General features: G+C 49.1%; 10 protein-coding genes and 2 non-coding genes across 12 annotated transcripts; 4 read left to right on the top strand and 8 right to left on the bottom strand.

Moving 5' to 3' along the window:
* Positions 1 to 122: 122 nt before the first annotated feature.
* On the bottom strand, positions 123 to 1,780 carry BO79DRAFT_261569 (uncharacterized protein; the record flags this gene model as incomplete). Its single annotated transcript, XM_025686501.1, has 1 exon — positions 123 to 1,780. The coding sequence occupies one exon, from the start codon at positions 1,778 to 1,780 to the stop codon at positions 416 to 418; it is 1,365 nt and encodes a 454-aa protein (XP_025545260.1). The 3' UTR covers positions 123 to 415.
* A 534-nt stretch (positions 1,781 to 2,314) lies between these two features.
* BO79DRAFT_241874 (uncharacterized protein) lies at positions 2,315 to 4,025 on the bottom strand. Its single transcript, XM_025685167.1, has 4 exons — positions 3,551 to 4,025; positions 3,388 to 3,485; positions 2,938 to 3,317; positions 2,315 to 2,867 (listed from the first exon to the last, which is right to left on the bottom strand). The coding sequence occupies exons 1-4, from the start codon at positions 3,738 to 3,740 to the stop codon at positions 2,459 to 2,461; spliced, it is 1,077 nt and encodes a 358-aa protein (XP_025545259.1). The 5' UTR covers positions 3,741 to 4,025; the 3' UTR covers positions 2,315 to 2,458.
* A 2,442-nt stretch (positions 4,026 to 6,467) lies between these two features.
* Positions 6,468 to 7,190, bottom strand: BO79DRAFT_163199 (GFA family protein). The gene is made up of 2 exons (XM_025679115.1): positions 6,861 to 7,190; positions 6,468 to 6,779 (listed from the first exon to the last, which is right to left on the bottom strand). The coding sequence occupies exons 1-2, from the start codon at positions 7,023 to 7,025 to the stop codon at positions 6,507 to 6,509; spliced, it is 438 nt and encodes a 145-aa protein (XP_025545258.1). The 5' UTR covers positions 7,026 to 7,190; the 3' UTR covers positions 6,468 to 6,506.
* A 202-nt stretch (positions 7,191 to 7,392) lies between these two features.
* BO79DRAFT_234145 (GMC family oxidoreductase) lies at positions 7,393 to 9,494 on the bottom strand (the record flags this gene model as incomplete). The annotated part of the gene is made up of 7 exons (XM_025684346.1): positions 7,393 to 7,440; positions 7,506 to 7,669; positions 7,734 to 8,070; positions 8,134 to 8,928; positions 8,985 to 9,255; positions 9,314 to 9,395; positions 9,449 to 9,494. The coding sequence occupies 7 exons, from the start codon at positions 9,492 to 9,494 to the stop codon at positions 7,393 to 7,395; spliced, it is 1,743 nt and encodes a 580-aa protein (XP_025545257.1).
* Positions 9,495 to 10,074: 580 nt separating this feature from the next.
* Positions 10,075 to 11,594, bottom strand: BO79DRAFT_261561 (uncharacterized protein; the record flags this gene model as incomplete). Its single annotated transcript, XM_025686500.1, has 1 exon — positions 10,075 to 11,594. One exon carries the CDS (start codon positions 11,592 to 11,594, stop codon positions 10,200 to 10,202), a length of 1,395 nt encoding a protein of 464 aa, XP_025545256.1. The 3' UTR covers positions 10,075 to 10,199.
* Positions 11,595 to 12,482: 888 nt separating this feature from the next.
* Positions 12,483 to 12,554, bottom strand: BO79DRAFT_t5. Its single transcript has one exon. It is a non-coding gene; the product is annotated as a tRNA-Ala (tRNA).
* A 339-nt stretch (positions 12,555 to 12,893) lies between these two features.
* Positions 12,894 to 13,319, bottom strand: BO79DRAFT_133599 (uncharacterized protein; the record flags this gene model as incomplete). Its single annotated transcript, XM_025678000.1, has 1 exon — positions 12,894 to 13,319. A coding segment is annotated over one exon (426 nt), but the record flags the coding sequence as incomplete, so codon positions are not given.
* Positions 13,320 to 14,395: 1,076 nt separating this feature from the next.
* Positions 14,396 to 17,575, bottom strand: BO79DRAFT_184955 (amino acid permease; the record flags this gene model as incomplete). The annotated part of the gene is made up of 9 exons (XM_025680365.1): positions 14,396 to 14,955; positions 15,582 to 16,056; positions 16,104 to 16,162; positions 16,218 to 16,276; positions 16,332 to 16,512; positions 16,576 to 16,762; positions 16,942 to 17,106; positions 17,205 to 17,327; positions 17,384 to 17,575. 9 exons carry the CDS (start codon positions 17,573 to 17,575, stop codon positions 14,396 to 14,398), a joined length of 2,001 nt encoding a protein of 666 aa, XP_025545254.1.
* Positions 17,576 to 19,255: 1,680 nt separating this feature from the next.
* Positions 19,256 to 20,409, top strand: BO79DRAFT_163193 (uncharacterized protein). The gene is made up of 2 exons (XM_025679114.1): positions 19,256 to 19,860; positions 19,980 to 20,409. The coding sequence occupies exons 1-2, from the start codon at positions 19,306 to 19,308 to the stop codon at positions 20,103 to 20,105; spliced, it is 681 nt and encodes a 226-aa protein (XP_025545253.1). The 5' UTR covers positions 19,256 to 19,305; the 3' UTR covers positions 20,106 to 20,409.
* A 1,252-nt stretch (positions 20,410 to 21,661) lies between these two features.
* BO79DRAFT_234143 (cation diffusion facilitator family transporter) lies at positions 21,662 to 23,956 on the top strand. Its single transcript, XM_025684345.1, has 5 exons — positions 21,662 to 21,998; positions 22,058 to 22,104; positions 22,175 to 22,261; positions 22,318 to 22,629; positions 22,685 to 23,956. Exons 1-5 carry the CDS (start codon positions 21,920 to 21,922, stop codon positions 23,708 to 23,710), a joined length of 1,551 nt encoding a protein of 516 aa, XP_025545252.1. The 5' UTR covers positions 21,662 to 21,919; the 3' UTR covers positions 23,711 to 23,956.
* A 283-nt stretch (positions 23,957 to 24,239) lies between these two features.
* BO79DRAFT_163187 (putative manganese ion homeostasis (Fr)) lies at positions 24,240 to 26,687 on the top strand. The gene is made up of 2 exons (XM_025679113.1): positions 24,240 to 24,753; positions 24,822 to 26,687. Exons 1-2 carry the CDS (start codon positions 24,439 to 24,441, stop codon positions 26,469 to 26,471), a joined length of 1,965 nt encoding a protein of 654 aa, XP_025545251.1. The 5' UTR covers positions 24,240 to 24,438; the 3' UTR covers positions 26,472 to 26,687.
* Positions 26,688 to 27,038: 351 nt separating this feature from the next.
* Positions 27,039 to 27,126, top strand: BO79DRAFT_t8. Its single transcript has one exon. It is a non-coding gene; the product is annotated as a tRNA-Glu (tRNA).
* Positions 27,127 to 27,799: the final 673 nt, after the last annotated feature.

The following is a 27,799-nucleotide window of genomic DNA, read 5'->3' as shown; positions in this document are numbered from 1 at the left end:
CCACTCGGAGCTTGTGGTCTCTTTAACAACGGAATAGTAATTAACATCTCAAGTAGCTACTAAAGTAAAGCTGGGGGCGGCCCCCAACTCTAGCTACTTAGTACTACTATTATTTGGAATGTGTCGCACCTCGCTTCGCTCATTGGTCGGCTTTCACGTCGGCAGCGCTCAATTTGAATCTGATTTGTTAGGACAGTAGAAATGCAATGCATGACTCGAGATTATAACACAGCCCCCTCGTGGGTATCTTTCACTTGTTACGGAGTAACTCCGTATAGGAGGCTCTATCGCATATCAATTCCTCTTTCTGCTAGAAGATCATGTGCTAACATACACCTAGAGAGCCTCAAAACTTGGCAGAGCGGTCAAAATACCCACATGTAGCAGTATTATTCTTATGTTTTGACCGTAATACTCATTGACGAACGAATTCCTTGACAAGAAGGGCACTCCACTCCTCCAGGAATCCCTCCACAGCCTCCAACGGATAGAACGCTTCATTGAAATGAAGCGTGAGGTGTAACCGACCATCCCGAGTCCACGTATACCCTTGCAGTTTCTTCGTGACAAAGTCCACCCCGGCCCACCAATCCTCAATCTCCAACGTATACCGTGACCCTTCGTAACGAGGCTGCAGGAGATCATCAACACGGCCCAGCTGGCTCAGATCGACAGACGCCGACCCATTCCCGGCATTGACCACTTCCGCGGGCGTGTCCACCAACGAAGTCAGACCCTGGATAAGCAACGGCATAAAGCCGAAAGCATCGTCAATGCCCCGACGATAGAAGTCCGTCACGGCCCGACACGCCGACTCGTAATCCCTCCCATCTTGTATGTTGAAACTCTGCAGTCTACCAGTATGGTACGCCGCACCGGCACCAGCCGTGCCATTCCAGGGAGCCGGGAGATATCTCCGTAAATTGAACGGGTGCAAGAGCACCAAGCGGCCATCGGCGGGGGTCGAATGATGGGCGGCGGTCACCAGAAACGCACTCGCCACCGCATTCGTCACGGTGATTCCGCGTTTCTTGCTCTCCGTGATAATCTGCGTCGTCTCCTCTTTCGAGAATCTGTGGCTGACTCGAACGGTCGATCCGGGGATGGTAGTACCCGGCAACGCGTGTTTGACCCAACTCAGTGGCTCCAGGCTGGGATCAGTAAGAGTCGCTTGCCACTCGGCATCAAACGCCCTTTGGGTCGCTTCGGTGGCCTGAAAGCCAGGGAAAAGTAAATCATTCATTGCCGGCGGAAGGCGCGAGATTTCAGATCCATCGAAGACAATTTCTTGAGCTGGAGCAGACAGCAGTCTCAGAAAAGCGTCTTGCAGCATCATCAACCCTGCTCCATCGGTGCGCCAATGCGGGGTCCGGAACAGCAGCTCTCGCGAGGCCGGGACCCAATGGAGTTTGAAAAACGGAGATGGAGGAAGACTAAGAGCCAATCTCTCCGCCGAAGGCGCATTGTATTCTGCTTCTGGGTGGACGATGAACGTCTCCTCGAGCCATTGGTTCACGGCTTCGGGAGTAGGCACGGTATATCTGCAGAGCGTACCGGTCTCGTCGACAACGGTTGCGAGTTGTGGATGGAGGTGTCGTAGAGCCGTCCACGCTTGTTGCAAATCGGGGATCGAGGGCGTGTTTCGAAGCTTCAAAGCACCGATGATGAAATATTGTTGTCTGTGAAAACGGGCGCCCGTGGCGCCGATGGTTCGATGGAAGATTTCCAGGTCATCTAAGGGCCGGTCGTACTGGCCGGGCTTTGTCTGCACAAAGGGCATGGTTCTGATGTAGTTCAACGTAATGGTGGTTTCGGCTGCGAAATGCTATGCGGGGGGAATGTGGGAGTAGAAGAAGATTAGATCAACCTGAGGTATAAGATGCATTTAAAGGATTCAGGAGGACTCGGAGTACCTAGTGTAGTGGAGAACCCCCTTGGGCGAGAATCCTTCAGGGCTCCAATATGTGACATATATCCGGTATTTGTCGTATAGCGGCCACGTGGTTCCACCCTATGTTACTCGATTGCAATATCTCTGACAAACTCTGTCTCTGGTCGTCCGGAAAAAGGCTTACTTGCATATGTATGTACCCGAGTCCACAATTGGGATAAGGCAATGCTGAGTTGCGATATCTCGATTGGTTATTGGTTAAATTTCAGCATCCAAATACATATATTTACCTTGTTTAAACTGCAAAGTTGGTCTTAATACACATATGTTATATATTAACGAGCTTCAGTGCCGCGCCCATCTAATTACTTTGCAGAATCAATTACCGGGGGTATATTTAAGAGAAAAAGTAGACGCTGATTTCAGGGGTATATACAGCCTTCATGGGAATTTTTCAAGGAATAATGAAGGAATTATGAATAAAATGCATAGGCGTAGTACTCAGCCAGTAGGTACTGTCACTGTATGAGACCTCTAATATATATTTATAGGCTGAGCTGGGCCCATTCAGACCGCATCCGCGCCGCGATGGTCATCCGTCTCCATGTGTAAGGTTTGAGTGTCAGTTCCCGACGAATCTCCGAAGGGATCTGAGTTGATTCTGATGCCTGTCGAATCAATCAGTGTCTTATTGTCCGCAAAACGAAGATCGGGCACATCGTTGTCCCTGTGGGATCGGTTGCTGGGAGGGGTCATTCTGTAGTCAAAGGACTTCTTCGATCCGCGTTGCCCGAAGCTCCTCCATAGGCTTCGGAAGAGTTTGAGTACCGGCGCATATGTGGGAAGGCATGCACAAAAGATGGCGACACCAAGCTGCACCTCGGACGCGACCTCCATTGCCGGCAAGCTTCTGGGGAAGTGGATCGATGCTGGATTCCAGATGAAATATAATCGGACGACGCTAACAATGCAGACCCTATGAATCTAGTATCAGCAGGAGGATTCGCGCCAATCCACAGAGGCACTTGAGGAATTCTCTCACTCACATCCCACCTAGAAGTAGAATCCCACTAACAGACAGTTTCTTCGCCCTGGGGAGATTGAGGTTTTTAATCATCACCAGTGGCATTACCAGCATGGCAACATCCACGCAGAAATTGGTGAACTCAAAAGCAAAGAGGATGTGTGTGACCGACATGCAGTGGGTCGCAGACTCGGCCAGATTCCAGAACATCGGTATAGGACTGCATTGGAAGATGAAGATGAACTCGAACAGAATCCAGAAGAATAAAACCACTCCCACCATCGCCCAATTGAAGCGTTTGAATGGGACGGAGATCCCAAATAGGGTGTGATAGAGAGCGAGAATCGAGAGTTTGGTGATGTTGATCGCCGTGATAAAGATGACTCCGCTAAGGTAACTGACCTATTTTCGGCAGACGAATAGTTAGCTCTAGTATTTCTCAAGTTGTCGGTTGAATTATTTGTGACTGTACCTTTAGAAGAGCCACTCCCCAGGTAATGCCGCCATTCTCCAGATTTGTAAGGACTTGGGGTATACTCCAAGTGCCAGGCCCCGGTCCGTCGGCAGTATCTATGGATGATATTCCGATTAGCCTGAGTCCCGTATGCGCCATGATTTCTGCTTGGAAGTCGTACAGTTAATGACCAAAGAATAGAAAGCGATCGTAAATACCAAGGCAAGCACCATTGTTGCATCGGACAATGTAAGGCCCTGTCTAGCCTGCAAGCGAAAGACGAGTCGAAGTGCCACGGCCAGTATCGATAATATTAGCATGGATAGGGCGGCGCCCAAGTTCGAAGCACCACTTTGACTTAGATGCTTCATTTTTCGGAGAAGAAAAAAGGTCAAAAGACCAACGTTGCACAATCGTAATCAGAGTTTCAAGCGCTTTGAAAAGAGTGGTGGTCATCCAGCGACACGACACATGCAAGATAAGCGGTTGCCAGAAAGCAAAGTCCTTAAAGAGGACTAAGCTTTGGATCAACCCCCAATAAAAAAAAGAAAAGACAAATGAAAAAGAAAAGCAGGTGATAAGCACTGGCAGTCTGGTACACGGCCACGCCACTGTCAAGTTCACGAGTTGCTCGGTGGGGGCCAATTGTCTTCTTGTGCCTTGAGTATCTCGGAGAGGATAGAAAGACGTCAGCACGGCTAAACCCCGCCTCCCCCTATTCTAAGGCAGTCCACGGGCTTTTACTATGTTAAGGATGGACTTGAATTACTGGGATCACTTCTCCGTAGCCCCCATAGCCCCCATAGCCCCCATAGCCCCCAAGGCGCAATGGCTGTAGGAGCCCCGTTGAAACATAAAACGGGTGGTGGAATTAATGAAAACGGTGGTTGCGAATAAAGAGGCAGCCTTAAGAGGGAAGTGTTAGCAGTATCAAATGACACACACACACACACTCACTCTCTCTCTCTCTCTCTCTCTCTCTCTCTCAATGAGCAATGCGCAATAACTTAATACCAATAATGACGTACTATTAAGACCGGTTAACGCAAAAGAAGAAAAGAACCCGATATTACGCCGTAATACGCCAGGTAAAGAAATGAAATACACTGCATGCATCGATCCACCCGAAGGATGCTCAGGCTCCACAACCAGTACCATTTCCAGTTTTCCACACAGCCTTGAAAGTTCCACTTGTACCAGTCTTGTAACAAACATTTTGGGGTCCAACATGCAGATACTGATAGTAAATAGTAGCTACCACCTGCCAAGTGGGCGAAGGAATTCTGGGGGCGGATACTCGGATCGAAACTCTCCTCCAACATTTTGAAACCGATGTTAAAGGACTAGTTAACTAACGTTGGCACCTGGACATGGATAACAAAACTTATCAGGCCACCACCACCTGCTCAATCAGTACCTGGTCTAGCGCTCGGTCTCCCTCTTCCATCTCCCACTACCGTGCCTAACCTGATAGCTAGTTTAGTGTCTTGTAAGAGTAGAAACAAATGTACTAGCGTCGCAGGTAATTAATGAATGATCAGCGTGAAAACATGTTGCGATCTCTGAAGCTGACCGGTCACTTGCATCATTCAAGTCAGATTCAATTTTTATTTATTTTAGATATATACATCTTGAATGTCTCGATATTTGAGCTTAAATTGTTCGGGAGACAAAGCTTTGGGGTAAATCCCCCAACTCAAAATCATTCAACCACGTTGTGTGTGTGTGTGTGTGTGTGTGTGTGGGGCAAACCTGAACACGGCACCTCGACGGAGCTGGTTAGGGGAATCCGTAGAGAATTTGCTGGGTAGCATCCATTGCAAGATGATTCAACAAGCGGGTCAAATGAGAATTGTTACAACTCAGGATGGGGTCTCTACTGAATAATTACCAAGGAATCCTTTTTCCTAACTATAATCCAGAAATTGCAGTCTCATGATACTGTCCTTAGTCAGAGCCAACTGTAAAATATATAAAAAGACTTGAACCAGCGAGTTCATTCACAGGACTGACTCCCTGAACTACCTTTCTGAGCGAGGCATGCACGGTTTCAAGGACCTACTAATCAGAAAAGAATTAGTTCTCAAATGATTGGAGTATTTAAAGCTGTTTCAATACGAGATAAACCCCGATAATCCTGACCTGCATTTCTCACTTCCTGGCAGACATGACTAGATCAGAAACGTCACAGCAATTGCACATGCTCTGATCGAGACAAATGCCAGCCAATTGAGCTACCAATACTCGAAAGCGGCCGCGGGCTCACACACACCAGAATGTATCTTAAGCCTCATAGTACTCCGGCTTGACTCGTGGATGTTTCTGTTTCCTTGCCAGTGGCTCGACTTTGATTGCCGTTTTTTTTTTTTTTTTTTTTTTTTTTTTTTTTTTTCCGTCACAGTGTACGACAGTCCATATTATCGGTTTTGGAGTTCTATAATTTCACCCGCATTTGCACATCTTTCCAGAATATATATATATATATATCTGGCGAGCGCCGAAAGTTAATTTTCGAAGTAAGTAGACGAAATCATGAGTCTGCTACTTCGTAGCCGCCACGAGGGGATTGTGATGTCAGCAGCTTTGACGCAGATAGCCTCTTATGACCAGTGGCAGGCAGTCCGTGTTATGACCCCATTTTTTTTTTTAAAAAAAAAAAAAAAAACCAAATTATCTGTACCTTGCTTCCTCGCAATGATGCTTTCAATTCATATCTGCTGGTTTTTATCAATTCATAGCCGACCTGCGGCAGTACATATATAAACTTTTTTTCTCATCATCGCTTTTACTCCTTAAACACAGTTCGTAGAGAAATGGTGCACGAATGCCTCAGGAATCAAGAAGGGGAGCATTTCATCAATCAATCGTAGTTAATCCCACGTCTATCAGACACTAACCTAACAGTCCCCTCTCTGGGCAGTATTTCCGAGATATCTAAACAAAGTACCAACATCAATACCAGGTAACCAAACCCACAATCTAATCCAACCCATCTATACACACCCCAAATTCCCAATAAAAAAACAACAAAGGATATCATCTCTCACTCACAACGCCCTCCACCCCCTCCCCCTACCTACATCCAGCCCCAACCCCAACCCCAACTCCCAAGGGAGAAATCAAAAAAGTGAGAACCACTAATGCGTCTCCAACATCTGCGTCCCCTCCACCACAGGCAAATACTCCCTCCTAGCCTTACACCAAAACTCCACCTCAGGCCTCCACTTCCTGCCCGCCTCCCCATCCATCGTGCCGGACGGAACAACCACAAACCCCTCGGCCCGAGTACTAGTCACATACACGGGGGATCCACAGACGCGACAGAAGCGTCGTTCCAATGTACTTCCGGAATCCACTTTCGTGTCTTTGAAGCTTTGGATGAGTGATTCGCCGGATTTGATGGTTAGTTGCTGATACACAATTAGCTGGGAATGTCCTTTAAAGGAGGGAATAGGTTGAAAGGAGGAGAGGAAGGAGGGGATGAGACTAACAGATTCTTTCATAAAGCTGTTGGCCATGAAGCTAGACCCTGTGAACTTCCGGCAGTTTTCGCAGTGGCACATTACTCGTTTCATGGGTTCGCCGGTTACTTCGTATTGGATGCCGCCGCAGAGGCAGCTGCCGGTGATGGGTTCGGGGGTGGTGGTGGGATCCATGGTTGGGGGTGTGATTTTGGTTGTACTAGTAGTGAGGGGGTGGTTTTTAGGGTTGGAATGGATTGGATTGAATAGGAATAAAAGTAGAATAGTACTGGGAATCTGGTAGGTATATAAGTTATGGAGAATGATGGAAGAAGTAGCTGACAAATAAGCTTACTAACGCAAATCTGGCTGATTAATGCTGACTTGAGTGCCACGACGAGTTTATTTCCGCTTTTATGGGGAATGATTAGAATAGATAGTATTATTCTACATGAGTCACTACTGTATTTGTGTCAGATATAACTCATATGGTATTCGAAGTAATACATCCAGGCCAATGGCTCACGTTAAGCTCAGCAATGCTGACTCCTATCGGTTTCCATCAGCTTCGATAAAGCGCCGGATAAGCTGCCTTGATCATGTCCGCGCCCTAGCGTGGTTTCAGCATGCATTCTTCACCAAACTGAACTTCTGGATTCTGAAGTAGTGACTCACCTTCTCTCCGATCATATACACGGCATTTTGAATTCGACAGTCAGGGATCAGAGGGATAATGGACGCATCCACGACGCGAAGATTTTGCACGCCGTGGACGCGCAGCTCCGGGTCCACCACGCCGTGTGCAATGTCCTTGGACAGTCGGGCCGTGCCGCAGGGGTCTATGACGTGAACATTAATTAGTTGCTGTGCGCGTCCATGCTGTGTGGCAGAGTATTAGCTTACGGTATCCCGTCTGCGACCGTTCCAAGATCATTTTGTTCATGGCTTCATCTGAGTGTCGGGGCATGGGCCACGGGTAGTCTTCGCCGAGGATCTCTTTCATTCCGTCCCCGGTCATGAGGATATCGTCCACGAAACGGACGCCCTCTCGCAAGGCTAGGACGTCAAGTTCATTAGAAAAGAAGTTCAGATTGATGTCTGGCTGTTGGTGTGGATCGGCTGAGTTGAGCTTCACTTCTCCGTTTCTGGACAGCGGGCGGAGAAGATCGACGATGACGGTTAGCCAGTCGCCTTCGGGAGGAACGGGGAAGTGCCATTGAAAAGCGTCGGAGAACATTGGCTTCTTTCATCAGATACACTACTCCTGAAATCTAAATGTTTAAGGGGAAGGGAGGTGACTTACCACGAAATCAATCTCAAAATGCGGCTGCCCCTCCGGTCCAAATGGGTCCTTATCACCATTCTGCGCCTTTGCCTCACGATACTCCTTGTATCGCTCCAAACGGTCATCGATGCGCGGCAGGCCTACCATTTCCAACAATCCACTACTAAAGGGTCCCTTCTTGCTATTGCGGTACTTCTGCAAAGCAGCGCTCTGCGCAGGACCAGCACGGAGAAGGTGGCTATCGAGCCCAGTCCCATCTTTCAGACGAAACACATGAGCAAGAATTGGATGATCATGCAGGTTCTGGCCAACATGTTCCGACTGCACGACCGAGTCAATACCATGACGAGCCAGCTCCTCTTTCGGACCAATTCCCGAGAGCATTAGCAGCTTCGGTGTCTCGAAGACGCCGCAGGCGACAATAATCTCATACTTGGCTGTGAAGGTCATTTCAGTTCGATCGGCGCCACTGACAGTGACGCTTGTTGCCTTGAGTTTGTCATCGAAGTTGATCTTCTTTCCGATCGCAGAGCTCAGGATAGTCACGTTTGGCTTATCAGCCAGATATGATGCACTGGTCGACCGCACCCCACCGTAGATACTGTTGACACAGTGCGTCAGACCCTCCATTTTACCGGAGTAGATGTCCTCGCATGTCTTCTGGCCTTTGCTGGTCCATGCTTCGGTTAGGGCGTCGCGAAAGGTATGTAGTTCGGGGACGAGGTCTGCGTGAGATACGTGCAGGGGACCGTTGCGGCCGATTTTTGATAGCTCTGAGGGGTAGAGGTTGTCGTCGTCATGGTAAGTAGCGGGCTAGTCCAGCACATGGTTAGTACAATCCCTCCATTCCTTGTTCATCCATAATTTACCTTATTGAAATACTCCTCACACCCATCCCAACTCCAAGAAGGACCTCCATATTCAGCCCATGCATCGAACGTCCCCTTACTACCCCGGATCCAGGTATAGTAGTTCAAGGAGCTACTACCACCGAGCACCTTGCCCCGGGTGTTGGGCTTCTCTACCCGTTCATAGTAGGGTCGGTTGATCATGGTGGACTTGTATGCCCAGTCATATTTGCTGTCACGTAGCCCAAAGGCAGATGCTGGTGTGGTTATTTCTGAGATCTCGCTCGGGTTGCTGGTTATGGTCAGATTGGCACAGTGATTGATATTGGTTGTCGAGAGGGCATACATACCTAACGCCTGCTTCAATGACCAGGACTCTCACGTCCGGGTTCTCGGCCAGCCGACCGGCCACGACATTTCCAGCTGTGCCGCCTGCTTCCTGTCAGATGGTAGATCATACAGGCGGGATAAAGATAGAAACATACCACCGACGACGACAAAATCAAAGCTATCTTCAACAGGAACAGTCATTGTTAATGAGCAGATAATCGAGATATGACCGGTGAACTAACCACTTGTGAATCAACTATTTTCTAGTACTATAGTATGTTAACACTACCACTTCGGTAGTATTTATGTAGCCCAGATAGTACTGACCAAGGGTTATGTCAATATGCCGGTACTATTCAAATGTGTCGAGAATGACGTATACCGGCTACTCCACCACCAGCACGTAAGCCGCGCAGACAACTTATCTTGTAACTTCATGACTTGGTACTAAGTCATGCCGATCACCGAGTTATTTCCGTCTTATCAATATTGTCAATGTGGGGTGTATGTAACTCGTCCCTGCTTTTTCTAGAGAACCGACAGCATGGCAATGGTGTGGGTGGCTGATTGACCCACTCATCTGCCGGACTAACGGCTGCTGAAGCTTGTTTTTCCTCGAGCCCTGTGGTGATCCGGTGGGACCAGGTCGGATGGATCGGATGCTGATGCTGAAGGGGGGAAGTGTCTGTGAAGCAAGCAGGTTGGGGACCTAACCTGTAGAAATACTCATCTAAGAGTACCTTGGTGGTGCTGATGGTAATCGAGGGTCCACTCAAGTATACTTTGTTATTCTGTGTATCCCCCTCGGCTACCTCTACGATGACTATCAGAAAAATTCTCCCAAAACGGTCAAATTCTTCGAAAGGGAACCAAGCAACTAACAAATCTCAGTTAGGTCACTACATATCAATCTTTCTTTCTTTCTCGACGAACATCTGACGGAGGACCGAGAGTACGAGAAGGAGATCGGTAACTCCGTCGCAGTTCATCCAGTACGCCATACTTCAATGTCACTGCCAACGATGCAAAACACAGCCAAGCAAAGTATGGCGCTGCCGGAGGGATAAAAAAACCGGTGATAATTGCCATGAGCCCGCAGCCGAAGAATGCAAGTGCACCGCTCTTCTCACGTTTCCATGATCTGTCGAGATCGGCAGAGTCTCTGTTAAGGTTTCCGACATCATGTAGTACCACTTGCCGTGGCAAAGATACAAAATTGAACCACGCATAGCAGGCACCTTCGTCCGTATGCCCTTTAATTATTAGCTTCCCCACTCCATCATCGATGGCCATTCTGTCTGCAATAGCGAAAGTCCTCTTTGCCGGAACCAGCAAGTGGAATATCACGTTATCTGCATTTTCCGGGTCTCTCTTTCGAAGCGACCGACGGTTTTGCCACATAAGAAGGAAAACAGCCTCGAGATCGGAGCACATCCCGCCAAATGAGGCTTGTAAGGGCCTCTTTTGGACCTGTGTCCTGAACTCTTCGTTGGCACTGGTTGTCGGATTGAAGACATAAAAGGCATGACGTCCATCGGCCTTTCCTCCGCCAACAGTCTTAGTTTCATTGTCGACGAACTTGTAGATGAAATATCCGAAGCCGTGGAACTTCCAGCCCTGGACCATTGGTGTCGTCTGATAGCTTGTCTCATCAGGAATGTCCTTGGGGTTTAATCCGATGGCCCGTAACTCCTTCGCTTTTGTCTGTATAGTAAGGGCCGTAGTCGACAGAGCACAGGTAGCAAAGACGGCGGTAAATTCACGCCCAGCATTGAAGGAGTTATTGAAGACTCTGAACACTCGGGGTCCGCCTCTAGAGAAGCTGTTTATTGTTTTGTTAATGACCTGTTGGCTTTGATTATCCTGGTGGATTCCAGCTACGTACCCATCGGAGCTGTGTTGAATCTTGTACTCTTCACTGCCATCGGAACCGGTACTTGATACCACTTCTGGAAGATCCCCGGCAGCCGCTGCGAGATTGCGGAGTATCTGTATCATCGTCTGATCCGAGATGTCATTTGGTTTATTTCTGACGGGCTGGGACGTCTCCGAAGTGTTCTGAGAAACGGCTCCAAGGATGCGCTGGGCTGTACGACCTGCAGATTCAGCGAGACTATAAACTGGCTTGTTGAGGAGAATTGCAAGGGCTTGTATGAAGTTGTGCCATCCTACCGCAGCAGGATTCATAAGAGGCTTCAGGTCATCGAAGAGTCTGACATAGGCTTCATCGCGAGAGGTGCCGGGATAGCGCTGCTGTATGAGGCATTCTATCCCTGTCGCATTCACGATGTTGGCAGACATCTAGCCAAGAGTTCAGTATGAAGCAAGTACAATGTTGGACATAGAAGGATTCAGCTGCGGTAAACTGTGGTGGTCACACAAGCGAGTCAGAACGTGGAAATCTCGATAATCAAGGGTCTAATACATGTAAGTCGAAAAACGTGTTATCTGAGAATGCGTGTCGATGTAGGGACAAAATCACCGATGTTGAAGAGATTACAAGAGTGAAAACGGAGGGAAAGTAGTATTGCTGCGGCGCAGCACCCCTCAGCATTTGGATTGAAGACATCCGGCCCAATCAATCAACAGAGGGTGAGTGGCTTGTAACAGTAGATAATTATGGTTCAAGGCAGCAGCGGAAAGAAGCTCTGCATGGGATAGATCCAGTAAATGAATTGTGCTGTATATCGCTGATGCAAAGTAGCATGAGGCGGGAGGTCAGAGGTGTGCTATTGAGGAACACGACCTCGTTGGTTAATCTCCATCACCCCTGCCTGAGAGACTCTTTCTCTGCATGCTAAGTTATCATATGTGGCGGTACTTTCTCATGGAGGTAGATCATTCCATAAGAATTACATATCATAGTCGTCACTTCCCTGTTTGTTTTTCTTCGTTTGTCCGATTGACCCATGATGGCCTAAGAAACTTATTTCTGCCCTAATTAGGTCCTGTGCCAGGCAGCTAGATGCTATTAGTGTTAGCAAAAATATAAGTTCATCAGAACGATAGGGAGAGAGAAATAGGCTACCAAGTATAGGTGACAATTTTATGACTATCGCATCTTTCCAGTATTGTGGCTCATGGCTGGTATCATAGATGTCTAAACAGACAAAAAAAAATAAACTCCATTAATTAATCTGCAGTAGTCTTATTTTTTGGGGTGGAAGAAAAAGAAATAAACACAAAAAATGGAGCTGCGGGGAATCGAACCCCGGACCTCTCCCATGCTAAGGGAATATTATACCACTAAACCACAGCCCCATTTATTGAAGAACAGGCCCGCTATTTTGCCTTACATTCCAAACCTACGCTTATACCAACTTTTCTATGACAACTAGACCATCTTTGTTCAATAGTAATGCCAATTATAGCTATGGTATCACTTGCAGTTAACATGATTCTTAGTTTCTCCTCATAAGCCGTATCAAGGGGATAGATACTACTCTTGAATATAGTTTGCATTCTTTCTTGTCGACCAGACTAAGTACCATCGAAGTTCATTCACCTTGCCTTCCACAAATAAAATATATAACCTCCGCTCAGACAGCAATATACTACTTCCACTGGTCAATCAACCCAAAGTACTTATGAACCACCCCCTCATCCCTCCCACCCATCAACCACCCCAACAACCCTATCCTCCTCTACCGGAATACTATCATCATCCTCCAACGCGTCCCGATCCCCGTCCCCATCCTCAAACACCGTCCAATTCCCAACCCCAGTCCGATAAACCACCTCCCCAAGCTCCAACCCACCCGGCGCAAACACCACCATCCCACTCTCCAATCTATAAAACTCAATTCCTCCTTTAGCATCAATACCCCTCCTCGCAGGGCCCCTCTTCGTATACTCATTCCCATCATTCGTGCAATTCGGCCTACTCTTACAATACTGCAACCGACTGGCATTCGTAAACGAGACACTAAACCGACACGGTGCAGTCCCATTACATCCCTTGCCTTGGAACTGTCCGCGCGAGTTGTAGAAGTTGCGGAGGACTTGGCCTTGGGCTGCGTGCCGATACCATTAACCCGTTAGCCCAAGATGTACATATAGCCAGTTAAGGAAACCTTGGCTAGTAAGGTAGGATGGGTTCGCACGTGCCATTATTGTATCGCGCTAGAACGCAGCGATTTACTTGCCCGCCTCTGTCGGACTCCCGCACAGATCGAAACGGGTACTCGTCGCATTGGTAGCCTCTGCCGTAGGGGGATTTGCTGCACCGGTTGGAACTACCACAGCCGGCTTCGCGACTGCGGCGGTCGGAGACTTGTCGGCTGGGTTTGTCCCAGGTTAGGGTTGTGCCGAGGCGTTTGCACTTGGTGCCTGGTGTGGTTAGGGGGGATTGATGTTGGTGAGAGGTATGTTTGGGGGAAGGGGGGTACCGAAGCACATGTTTTGGCATACGTCTATTTGGATGGAATTAGTTTATGATGTGCTGGAGGGATGGGCGAAGGGAGAGGGTGGCGTACCGCCAACATGGGAGTTGTCGCAGTTGAATGCTACGCTTACTGCTGAGGAGAGGGTCATTAAGGCTAGAAAGCCGAGGAAGAGGAAGAGTTGCTTCATGGTGCCCTGGGATGATGCTCAACGGCCTGTGTATAGAGGACTGGGGGTTGGTAGGCTTCATATTGGAGGCTTTATACTGGTGGATATTGGTAGTTGTACTGTATCCATAAGAAGCTTTGAGGTGAGGGTTTCAATGGTACAGTGTCCATTCTAACTGAGACATTGTATCTGGTCTGAGAGGCCTGTGGTACAATGCTAATTTGAATTGATCTGCTGAGCATTAACCACGCCGAAATTGAGACAAGGGTTTGCGTAGCTGCCGTGACAATCTCGGGAGTATAGATGAAGATGTGACAGCCGTGGGGGAGAAAAGACGGATGGAAAGAGGGGGGCTCTTACAGTGAGCATAGTCTCTCGGTCTCGCAAGGGCCTGAAAAGGTGGCTTCATGTAGTGGTCGTGTGAGGTTGATAATGATATATGGAGGATTGTAGATTGAGGCAATAGCAAATAATATCGCGTTACACGCTTCATTATTGTACGAGACGAATATAGATGAAAAGGAGAGTAAGTATGTAGCACAACATCTAAGCTATTCATCCATGCCAGCGTTCACTCCATGCCCCATTTCCCAATTGAACTTGCTGGAAGAGGGGCTCTCATCACCGAAATTCAAGCTTGACAAGAGGATATTAGCATTGTCGATGTGGAAAAAGAATTTGTCCATGGGGCATTCTTTCTCCTCAACATCCGCGTACACCAACAAGAGTCCTTTCTCTTCCCACTCGCGAGTGGTGACAACAACAAAAGCTGTGGGGTACCAATGAATGTCGCCTTCGGCACCGCCATCATCACGCGGAGTAAATTCCTTGTCCAGCTCAACGTGAGCCTGGACGACATCTCGGAGGCTTTTCCCACTGAAGTCGTACACGGTAGGGGTGCGAACAAGAGGCATCGCTTCATCGGTCATCTCCCGCTTCCAGTCCCGGTTCAGAGCGGTGATCAGCTTATCCAGTTCTTCGGAAGACAATTCAATCATGGAATAGAGAGCAAAGGAGGCATCATCCCAGTTGGCATCGCTGCCTTGCTGAAGTTCCGGACAGGTCGAAGGGAGGGTGAGATCAAGGTGGGCATCCATGGCTGGGAACGATGCTTAGCTAGAAAGGCGTGAGCACATGGTAGGATTTGGAGAGTCATCAGAAGGATGCGGCTTACTTGTTGACGGGAAAGATTGTGAGACGTAGCAAATTTTTCAATGAAGCGATTATATCCTGCAGGGGAAAGAAGAAAGGATCGAGATGCTGGATGAAATGAGGTTGCACAGAAGAATAAATAGGAGGGGAAAGGGGAGGGGAAGGGGGCTGAAGCTTCCCGACTGATCTTTATAGCAGCCGAGCGGTTGATGCCACTCTGACGCAGGCAACACCAATGCCACCTCCCTAAAGTGAATGCCAGAGTTACATTTCACCCGCTCAATGTCTTAGAATGACAGGGTCTGTACTCAGGAGACACTTTGTCAGTTGGAGTCTCTCTTAGCACTGTTGTACAGACTCGAAGCAATATCCGGTATTCCGCTCACGGTCTATGGAGAATCGTATCTCATTCGCGGAGTCTGTACTTTCATCCACGTATCAAGTGGCGCAGCCAAATTGAGCAAGGTTCTCACTGCAATCTCGCCTCGTTGAGGTTTCACAAGTCTCCAAGGCTGGAAGCAATGACTGACCGACTGCCGCATCCGTTGCGAGCCAACAGCTCGGCCAAGTCCATTCACTTGAGACCAGAATTTACCTCCTGCATCATGTCCCTGTCAATCTGGGGTCCCTGAAATGCTACCCTTCCTAGTCCATACCACAACAGGATCACAAGGCCAAATAGACCAATTAGCACGGGAGCCGTATAATTCATCGACTCGGCTTCTACCGGTAACCCAAGAGGCAGGCAGACAAACACTCCAAGTATAACAATCCACAAAATGACAAAGGCATTGCAGAGATAGCCGAGGCAGCCAAGCTTTAAGTATCGAAATGGTAGTGCGCCCGCTCTGCCTTTCATTAAAAGTATGCCCTGAGGCACCACGTAAGTTATGTGGAGGAAGAGTATCGCACTGTTGGTGATCGTGTTGAAAGCGCCCGAGGAAACCAAGTATAACAGACTATAGATAGCAACAAAGCCAAAGCTAGCAACTGTGGTGCGAACAGGGAACTTTAGCTTGTCGTCGACTTTAGCGAAGTATCTTGCTGACGGGGAGTTAATCTAGTCTTGTCAGGTTGAAGTCATCGGCGTGTCATACAGACGCTTACATCGCGAGCTAAAGCCCATGCTACTCTGCCGCACGTCACCCATTGAGACGGGATTGAGGCTATAGCTTGGCAGTTAGCTAAAATGGCGCGTGCAAACGTGTCTTTCGGACTTACCAGCATAGACAACCAAGAGCCACACTGAGAGGAAGGTAGTAACGCCTTTGCTCTTTGTGCTGAATATAGCAGTTAGGACTAGTTTGACATAGAGGTCGACTCGGTAATACATACGCCTGATACATCACTTCCAAGCTTGGCAGTTCCGAATTGATAACCGCTTCCATATCGGACATGCAAAACATCAGTGCAACCGACAATGGAAGACAGGTAGCGAGACTCAGAATAACACTCATGGTCATGGCCTGAGGGACACGCTTCTCTGGTTGAGGGAGCTCTTCGCTAATGTGGATAGCTGGGCATCATCGGTCGGTCAGTACGCGACAGGGAGTAGTGAAGCTCACTGATACAGACATACCAGCATCAATTCCTGTCATAGAATACATCGTATTCATTATGCCCAGCATCCACGCAGTACCTTCGTTCCAGCCAGATGTTCCATACCCTCTTTGCAGCAGGAATGACACTGGTTGTTTTTCCTGGCACATACCAAGTGAGATAGTGATAATGAGGGCCATGCCCGTAAGAGATAGAAAGAGGGCCGTCTGAACCGTCCAGTTGACTTTACTCGGAGCCAAGAATATCGGTGTCACTAGTGGATTAGCTACTCTGAGTTGCCATTTTGGACGATGATTCTCACACGTGAGCAGAGATATAGCAATATATACCAGGTATATATGCCACTGCGCGGCTGTATATTCTGTGTGCCAAAATTTGACTATACCCGCAAGGGAGGCCGTAACCATCTGGACACTGGAAGATCTGCAACGATCATCAGGGCCTTGTCGATCGACAGATCTGGGGCGATGCAACCCACGTCACTATCCACCATGCTAAGACAGACATACATCCGACCACGAACGCTGAGAATCTCTTCGACTTGGTCGGACTGAGCATGTAGCAAAAATAATACTGACCTCCGCTTGACTAGTCCTGTGAGCCATGCGATCAAAACAAAGCTCAAGGATGCAGTTGCAGAGAGCATACCGGAAAGGCCGATGCCAGCTCACTGAGCCCGAGAATTACAATGATCTGAACGACAAAAGCGCAGATAGACCCAAATATTACTAATCGAGGACCGCCATAAGCCAGGATCTGGCCAAAGTTGCTCTGCATACGATGGACGCATCAGAACTTGTCTCTGACGCTCTGGCATAGATGCTTACCATGTATCCTGCCCAGGAGTTCGTGATTGAGAAAGATATTCCAAGAGTTGAAAGCCAATTGAACTGGCGCGGCATTCCATCCCCGTTAATTTCAGGGGTGACACCGCCGTCCAAATCGAGAATGCCGATTTCGCCATCTTGGATGCTTTCGAGGCTCACGATGGTACCTTTTCGATCCAAATCCGCTGTCATTTTCATTATATAGGGCTTTCAAAGTCTAACAAACTCTGTCGAGCCCTATATTGACGGTTTAATAGTCCGAGCTTTTAACCTTGTGAAATTGGCATCGGTCTTTAAGAACTGTCGCATCTCTACAAGGTGAAGCAAGGGGCCTGTTCAACTGATCGTGCTCACCCTACCCTTGCTTTGAAAAAATGGGCCTGGACTGCTTTTCCTACAAGAAAGTCACTATCTGTCGCTCTTGTACAACATGACTCGCGTGGAGGGTAATCATTCACATAGTTCTGGTAGAGTTGGGTCCATGACAGCCAGCGTTCGGTCTATCATTAGAGATTGAAGACAGCGAATGCACGGAACAGGATAGCCGCACCCTGCTTTACGGGCGAACTACACCGACTTCATAGCCAAGCCATGCCCAAATCCCTGAGCAAGCGGCCAAGGATTCTTCAAACATCTTTGCCTTGTCGCCTACGGTTCCAGCAGCTTCCAAGGTCTAGACTTTGACTTTAGAAGCGGACAACCTTACATCCTTTTCATTCTTGGTTTCTCAACATCCGCCATAACACCCAATAGAATCCGCGGCATATTATTTCCCTCGTCCGCCACCCTCACAGCCGGTCGCGGTGGCACAGCTGAGGGTTTCGCACTATGCTCTTTCACATCCCAAAGATGCGTACAGTCCTTTGAGATGCCTACCTTGACATGGTCATTCTCATTAGCCGCAGACGCTCGATTGGAGAGATCAAGACTCGAGACTTCTACCATCTATCATCTGTATGTTGTAAAAGACATCTCCATTAGTTGTCAACCCACCTAAGAGCATCGGAACCGCTTTGTGTTCGAAAATGGCACTTTCATAACTGACACTGGCGTGCTAGGAATCCGCCACAACGAAACAAGCCCCAACTTTCTATGCTAGCATTTGCGCCACAGGGAGAAATGAAAGAAAACAAGATAGGCCCGCCTAGCCCCGACAGGCATGTCTCACTCACGTATGCATATACGCCATGTACAAGATCATATTTGGCACAAAAGACTGCCTTTTATTCCAGGCTTCCGACTCTTCAGAGTTGTGAAATCAACCCTTCGTGGAGACTTATCCATGACATTAAATTTGTGAGACCATCCGTGATAGCATGGTTCTTTTACTTATCAATATTACCACGAATGACATCTCGATACTGTGAACATTATTTCATGCTATACGATCCATCATTTCAGCCTCGATGGATTTTTTCCACCACTGAAGATGTTCATAGTTTTCCTGCTATATCTTCGATCCTTCTAACAACGGGGCAACATGAACGTTGGACAAATCACGATCCTTTGAAACGACTCAGAGGTAGTTGATAGGTTACGAGGGTCTTCCTTAAACACATTCTATGGCTTCATGGCCATTCTTCGCCTCTCCGTTGGAACAATCAATCACCTCATGAAGCCCTGGCGGAACAAGTGACCTTCAGCTCACGGCCCCCTGCGGCTCAGCCCTGCGTAGGTTACTAGTTATCTACCTACCTTCGAAGTTCTTAGTCAGATGTAGAAATCTCGCGGCCTAAACTAACTAGGATCCATGTAACCCTTTCCAGGCATCCATCATCAATCATATAGACAATAGCTAAGCATCTCATATGCTGACAGAGTCCCAATAGGCAGCAACATATTCGCTCCCTTGCTTTATCAATCCAACCTTATCTTCCTCCCCTCCTTCTATTAGTTACTTTGTATGTATCCAACCCACAACAATGACCTCAATATCAACATCCACCCTCCCCACCATCACCCGCTCCACCTTCATCAACAGCACTTTCACCGATCTCACCCCATCCGATACCATCACCCGCAGCCATCTCCGCGACGTAACCATCACCTGCTCCAACAGTGCCAAAACCCCCACCAGCCTTCTCCGCTCCGCCCTAACATCCTGCATCGTCAAGCACTCATCCACTTACCGCTCCAAGCTAAACCACACCACCCTCACTAACGCCATTGTCTCCCGCACTGAAGCCACGCACACCTCTTTCGACATCTACACCTACTCGCACCGGAGCACCCTCTCCAATGTGATTCTCCGCGATCGCGCCTCTGTCAAGCGCAGCAAGGTGAAAGATGCTAGTTTGTTGGGCGGGAGTTCTCTCTGGCGGAGTAATGTGTCCAAGTGCATGATTGCGGATGGGTGTCGGGTGCAGCGGTGCAAATTGGTGGATTGTGAGGTGATGTGTTGTGTGCTGGTGAAGACGGATCTGGAGGGGATGGTGGTTAGGAATGGGGTTTGGAAGGATGGGGTGTTGGTGGGGAGGGTTAGGGAGGGGGAGGAGGTGGTGGTGTTGAAGAAGGGGGGTCAGGGGGTAAGTTTCTTTCTGTCTATTCTTGTTGATGTATTCTGATTTGGAGGGTTTGGCTGATTGTTGGTGTGCAGAAGATGCAGATTCCTGTTAATGAGAAGAAGTTGGATAGTAAGGATGTGAAGTATTGGTTGGAGGAAGAGAGCTCGGACGAAGAGGGGGCGAGGGAGATGTCGCCGCCGCCGGCGTATACGGCGTAGAGGTTGACGTTGGAAGCCCATATTGTGGTAATTAGTTGTATATAGCATTGTCCCATGGGTTCTACTGGTAAATTTTACGCTCTTTGAAGTCTTGCTGGCATACTATTGCAACGGAGTGCTACACCGGTTGGTGTACAACGATCGCTCCAGGCAGTTGGCGAAAAAACACCATTCCCCAGGTGGGTCTAGGATCTATGGATGATGTTGCCATAGTCAGGCATTGTCAAGCAAACAGTCATAGCTAATCAGGTTAAAAGAATTGATACGTTGTGGAAAGTAGTGACTTTCGCTTAAAACCCTGCAGGATTGAAATGCTCCGCTATACGGGTCTCGGTTCACTGTCAAATGCGCTTGACATGGTAGGTGCGTCAGGTCTTGACCTAAATACCACTAAATACCAAATGAAGGGAAAAAGATGTACCAATCACTCTAGGCCGGAAATATCGGGAGTGATTCCGGTATCTTAGGTTGAGACAGTTCGAAATGTATCCGATCTAAGTGTGAAACAAAATTGAGAGCGAAGGAGCTTCTTTGGTGAAATTGGCGACAGTGGATCCAGTCGTGCATAGTGCGCAAGCCATAATCTCCGGGACATTGAGCGATTTAGATCTGCTCCGTGATCCGAAACGTTACTTTTGGCTTACTTGGACCCTCGTCATGCTGATTCGTCAAGGTGCATATCGCAGTCAGCCCTTCGAAAAGCCGTCCGGATACCAGATTTGTCCCAGGTCTTCATGAGTGGTCAGGATACCCAATGGGCACTCTGTAGGCATCCCAAACAGACCCTAAATCACACTTCATTTCGCAAAATGAATCCTTGTCTAGCCGGTCGGCTGCTCGCCAAAATAGAATATAGTTGCATGGCTAGCGCACTGACGGTCGCCCATGGCGTACTAGCCGCCGCATTAGTCTTTGGGCTTAGTGCCAAAAATTTCTTTCTTCCGAGTCATGATGTTGCACACACAACAAAGACGCTGCTGTATTTGCCGTGTTGTGTAGGTCATCAGAGAATGAACTGGCGCAGCAAGTTGATACGAGACAGTAGAAAAAGAAAGTCATATCCTAGCAAAATCAGGGCGATCACTTTAAGGAGTCACGGGAGATCGTAGCGGCGTACCGATTATGTATAGCAGCAGTTCAGGAGAGGGTGGAGAAACGACTGTGGAGTGGGTACCACGTACCTTTGTGCCTCGATGATGTCGGCAGCTGCAAGCACCAAGTTTGGGTAGTGCATGTGGCAGACAGACAGGTTTAGAATCTGCCAGCAGGATGTATTTTGCATTTTGCAGGCACTACGTATCGAGTTAATGCATTCAACGATGATGAAAACATCTCTATTGAGTAGAAACCATCGAGAGATAGATGGACAAGAGATGAGAATTGTAGGCAGTAGGCAGGGAGTAGTGGAGACGGAATGATGATAAGGCTGGCCGCTAAACCCCGCCGAGGCCGGATGGGCGCCTGAGGCCGGAGCAGCAACTAAGCAACTAACGCCACTTTCGTTCCGGTCGGCCTTCCGCCGGGACTCTGCCATTTCTCTCCACTTTGTCGCTCCAAGGAAATCCGCGTCACTCTTTCTTTCTCCCTCATTTCCTCCATGACTTATTTATCGCTTGGTCTTCTTTCCTATCCTCTTCTCTCTCCCTCCTCCTCTTCTCCCGCTTAGTCGCGCTCCCTCCTAGGTCATCCTTGGTGTACTGTTCGGCGGACTTTGGCATATGAACGACTACAACCACGCTTAGATTGGAAGTCTGCCGTCATCCGTCCCTTTTCTCCTTCATTTTCGCGCCACTGAGCGCAAGGCCTCAACCATCATGGGTCTCTCCAAGACAAACAGGATCTTGATCCTGTTGGCGATTGATACGGCTTTCTTCTTGTTGGAATTGATTGCTGGTTCGTGTCCATACCATTATATGCTCCCAGGCGTCTCTTAACGATAATTCTTCGCGCAGGTTATTCCGTGCACTCCCTTGCCCTGGTTGCCGACTCGTTTCACATGGTACGCCTTTATCTCGTCGTCTTACCGAAATACCCTATGGATAGCATGATTCTGACCAGTATTGGCACAGCTGAATGATGTACTGTCACTATGTGTGGGCCTCTGGGCTGTCAAGGTCGCCAACCGCGAAACCAACTCAAAAATGTACACCTACGGGGTAAGCTTGTCTCGATCCTACAGGTCCACCTCTCATCCTGACGGTTGGTTCTTTAGTGGCAACGCGCAGAAACTCTGGGTGCTCTAGTTAATGGTGTCTTCCTGGTCGCCCTGTGTCTATCGATTTTCCTGGAAGCTATACAACGACTAGTCGAGCCTCAGGAAGTGAAGAACCCGAAATTCGTTTGCATCGTTGGATGCCTCGGCTTGCTGTCGAACATAATTGGTCTTGTTCTATTCCATGACCACTCCCATGGGCACGGCCACAGTCATGGCCCTGGAGATCTGGAAGAAGGCGCTGATGACCATATACATGCTGCGGGCCATGACCACGATCATGACCACGTGCACGCAGATGGCCAGAACAACGTTAGTGGACTCATCTCTACTAGGTTTATGTAGCTGACACAAGTGGACTAAGCAGACTGGTGGTGCCGAGCCACCCTCTCCCTATTCGCGTCGCCGCCGGACAGTCGACAGTCGCTACAGTGGATATGTTGACGTGGAAGACATCCGGATTCACCCCGCTAGTATGAGACAGGAGATTATCGCAGCCAGTAAGAACCGTTATGATGATGAACAGTCCGGCTCGGACAGCGATCTTCAAGAGGGCGTCGACGGCCAGCCATCTGAGCGCTCAGCCCTCCTTAGTCACGGCGGTCGCAATGGTAAATATACCGATGAGACGGAGTCACTTGCTCGGTCCCGGACTGCTGCTGCCGATGATGATCTCCACAAATTCCACAATCATGCTCAACCAAAGCCCAAAGACGAAAAGCATGGCCATGGTCATGGCCATGACCTCAACATGCGGGGCGTCTTTCTTCATGTGATGGGCGATGCACTGGGTAACATCGGTGTCATCGCTTCTGCGCTCATCATCTGGCTGACCGATTATTCTTGGCGATTCTACGTGGATCCTGGGATTTCGCTTGTTATCACTGTGATTATTCTGCTTTCCGCCATTCCCCTATGCAAGGCTGCATCGCGTATTCTCTTGCAGGCAGCGCCCCACGGCCTCAGCATCGACCATATCAAGGAGGACATCGAAGGACTTCCGGGCGTCATCGGCTCCCACCACCTGCACGTATGGCAGCTGAGCGACACCAAGCTAGTCGCCTCTATTCACATCCAGGTGGACACGGAGATCAAGGGTGAAGGCTCAGAGCGCTATATGCGTCTGGCCAGGCAAGTGAGGAAGTGCTTGCACGCTTATGGGATCCATTCTTCGACGATCCAGCCTGAATTTGCGCCCGATAGTGACGCTGAGGATACGATCATGGCTTCCTCGGACTACCGTGGCGGTAGCAACGGAGCCTCCGTCTCGGGGACTCTTCCCAGTCGAACACCCAGTGTACCTGACGGTGACTCGCAGGCGTGCCTCCTGGAATGTGGCGAGGAGTGTGCCCGAGGTGGCCAGTGTTGCCCCAACCCCAAGCAATCACCGTGAGGTGATCCGATAAAAATTTTCCCTGTCCTATGATCTCTTTTTCTTACACCTTCCTTACAACCTCACCATATTAATTTTCCTTTCTGTTCAACATACCCCATTATTTGTATGACTGGAACCTATGTGTTTGGACTGGCCGTTGTTGACATTGCATCTCAGGTCAACTTGGTGCATGTTGGGTGGACTTCCTAGATGGCTGCATGTTATGAGACTTGTCAATGACAAGCGTAATTGCATTCTTTACACTTTTCTTATTCTTCTCTTGTATTCTTAGCAATGACATTGCACATCTGAATCCATCATCTTCGCTTCCAAGTAGTAGTTCCCCTGAATTATGGACCTGAGTGGAGTGTGGTGGCGGAGTTTTGGCTGCCAAGTGTTTCTCAGACCCTGAAGATTGAGGCCTGGGGCCAAATCGGGGACAAATGTCTCAAAAGCGTCGCGCCCAGCCGCAGCACACGTGACGTGTCTCCATCCGTCAATCGGCGGCGATCCCCCTTGGACCATCCATTCCCACATCGTCATGCACTGACTCTCATTCCTTCATTCTTATATCTAATCTCTAGCTGACCAGTCGCTCGTTTATTGTGTTTCTTACAATTGTTGATGCTCCCTAAAGCATGACCTCCGGTTCGGTCAACTGCTAGCTGCCCACCTCTCGTGTGTCAGCCTCGGTACCGCAATGCAGCAGAGCTGCGCTCGACCATCCATAGGTTGAAACAACGAAGATGAGCTATTCATACTCGCACAACGCCATTTCCGACTCTTATCGTCCTGCTCGACCAGGATCTCCCTCGTGGTCCTCGGGTTCGTCGGAGCGGGATCAATCACCGCCGCCATGGCCGAAACGGTGGGCTTCGGATATACGTGAGGTGACAAGTACTAGGCATGGGATATTGTCGTTATTCAAGCGGGTCGCTAGATATGTCTTCACCATCTCGAACGCTTTGGTTGCTTTATGGATCTGTACATTATGGTGGGGCGAACGGACTGTCTTTCAGGACAGCGTGAAAGCATGCAACTGGGGAAATTGGGAGAGATGGGTAGGTGGTCGACGTTGGAATCTGTCCCTTTCTTTCTTCCGCTAACTCATCATGTTTGCTCGATACAGCCCCAAGACGCAATTCCACATCATGTCGCCTTCATCGCCGATCCACAATTAGTCGATCCTCATACCTATCCCGGCCGGCCATGGCCTCTGTCGACGTTGACCGTCAAATTCACCGATCAATACCTTCGGAGATCCTTCTCGTCCATTCAGAACGAATTGGGTCCAGATTCCGTGTTGTTTCTGGGTGACCTTTTTGACGGGGGCAGGGAATGGGCTACGGCATCCAGTTCCAGCCCGGAGAAACGCTACAAGAAATACAAGGATCGATTTTGGAAGAAAGAGTTCCATCGGTTCGTGAAAATATTCGTGGATACATGGAAAAACGGTGATGATCACATACGTCATCCGCTTGGACGGAGGCTGATCACTAGCTTGCCTGGAAATCACGATCTGGGTTTTGGCTCGGGTGTCCAGATCCCTGTGCGCGATAGGTTTCAGAGCTTCTTTGGCAAAAGCAATCGCGTTGATGTCATTGGGAATCATACTTTTATCTCTGTTGACACCGTGTCGCTGAGCGCCATGGACCAGCCGGACCCGGAGACAGGCAGCTCGGGCACGGGCTCAGGCGATGGAGAACAGCCAAACGAACACATTTGGAGAGATACCCAGGATTTCCTCGATCGCATGAACGTACATCGGGGCAGGGCGGAAGTTGAGGCATTGCGCATGCTCGCCAATAAGACTGAGGGCCGTCAGTTTCAGCATCGGGCTGTTGATATCTTGGAACCGTCCGTCGACCCGCAGCTCAAACCGGAGGTTGCGGGGTTTCCCACGATCCTTCTTTCTCACGTACCTTTATATCGCCGACCGGCCACGCCGTGCGGGCCCTATCGCGAACACTATCCGCCCAGTCGCGAGGGTTTGGAGGAGGATGACCGGAATGCTATTCCAATGGGTCGGGGTTATCAATATCAAAATGTTTTGACCCCGGCCATTTCTCGGGATATCGTCTCAAAGGTCGGGCCTAATTTGGTCCAGATGTATTCCGGGGATGACCACGATTACTGCGAGATCTCTCACCACGAGTTTAGCGGTTCTCCCAAGGAGATTACGGTGAAGAGCCTTTCATGGGCCATGGGAATTCGGCAACCGGGCTTTGTACTCACCAGCTTGTGGAATCCTCTTGATCTGGCCACTGGTGAATCGGATGGGACCGTTAATGCCGGTCGCACGGTTCAGAACCACCTGTGTCTGCTCCCGGACCAATTATCCGTCTTCATCTATTACGGGATAATTCTTGGTTTCACCCTGTGCGTCCTCCTTGTGCGCGCTGCGATCGTTGTAAAATATCTCCCATCCGGGACGAGCCCCGACGAGCCCATTCTACCCTTGTCAGAACATCGCTCCCCGCCCCCGCAGCGCGCGGCCCGCTACAAGACCCCATCTTCTGGTACGTCTAGCTCCACGTTCCCGTCGCCTCGCGGGCTGGCCAGCCGTGCGGTGAACGCACCTCCCATACACGCTGCTTACGCGGGCTCAGATGAGGACAAAGTGGGCAGCGCCAAGTGGAAGCCATCGCGTGGCGGGCCACGACGGCCGGGGGCTAGCGCTTCCCAGGTGACCCTGGTGAAGGAGGAATTCCTTACATCGGTCATGGGAGTGGCCAGAATTGCGTTATGCTGGTACTTCTTTCTTGTCTGGCGATGGTAAGCGACTGTGGTTTTTTTCGGGTTTCGCTGCTTGGGTAAATATTGTCTGTACATAGATCTCTGGCCCTTCCATATTGTAACTTTGGGCAGGCGTGCATGGTTGAATGGCGTCTTCTGGTGGTGGGGAACAAAAAAACAACTATATCATAGGTACTAGGTATATGTATAATGGTACTGGGGTGGCTGGTTTTGTTTCTTAACCAGCCCTGTCAGCAACATTGGCGACTTGTTTGTAGAACAGTCCGCTGTTACTACGACTAGTATATATGTTACGCGCACTATGATGGAGAGTACTAGTGGTAGTAGTATATATTTTTCAATAGGGTCACCCACTATACTTATCGATTATAGTGCTGGTACTCGATTGTGGGTAAGGATCAGTCCAAGTGAGAGAAACGCACGTCTACATGACTTTTTGACTCTACTGTTCAAACGATGGATGCACATTAAGGATCAGCAAAGGCGAGTAGAGCGTGGTCTAATACTCACAGACACCGAGACATTGTTTCCACACGGCAGCTCTTTGCTGGTTTGTATAATCAATGGTGGGATAATATTTTCCATCACATCCGATATGGTGTAACGGCTAACATCGCCGCCTTTCAAACCGAAAGACTTGACCGCGGCAGCTCGGGGTTCGATTCCCCGTATCGGAGATGTCCATTTCTTTTTTAAACATTTTTATTTTGCTACACTATTTCTTCTCTTGTCACTTTTTGCACCATGATGTATTTTTTTATCCAATCAATCAAACAAAAGAGAATATCATGGGCTGGCTATCTGCAAGCCATACGAAAAGAAGATGTCCATGGATGATAGACAGCATCCACGGTCGATCCCTTCCCGGCCAGGCCAGGTGACCAACTCTAACCCGAATAGACTTTGGGAACCAGACCCTCAGCGTCGCACCCTCAGCAATCAACCCATTTCTCGCTTGCGCAATTCCACTAAGTACTAAGACCAGGTGCGGGCATATCTCGGGGATTCATCCCTACAGGGCCAATCACACGAGCATTAACACACTAAATTAAGCATCCTGGTGGCGGCTTGCTCAAACCAAATTGCCCTCACAACCCATGCAATTGGGATGGAAAGGAAACGCCCAGGCTCTAATCTGTTGACTGCCCAAGCCTAAAGCGGCTCCGGTGAGAAGAAAGTGTGAACCTGAATTCAATTGTTGACTGGGGAGAAAGCAAATCCATGGTTGCCACCCACGGGCAAAGCGTGGCTGAGCCCGTTGAATGGCCGGAGCTCGACTGGAATTTTCGGTTCGGGTCCCCAGGAACCCCGGACTCACCAGGACAACACAGGGACGGGCAGCCCTCAGGG

This window comes from Aspergillus costaricaensis (assembly GCF_003184835.1).
Source record: "Aspergillus costaricaensis CBS 115574 unplaced genomic scaffold BO79scaffold_1, whole genome shotgun sequence".
Lineage (NCBI taxonomy): Eukaryota > Fungi > Ascomycota > Eurotiomycetes > Eurotiales > Aspergillaceae > Aspergillus > Aspergillus costaricensis.
Note: the sequence above shows the minus strand (reverse complement) of the source record. Positions and strands in the feature narration are given on the sequence as shown.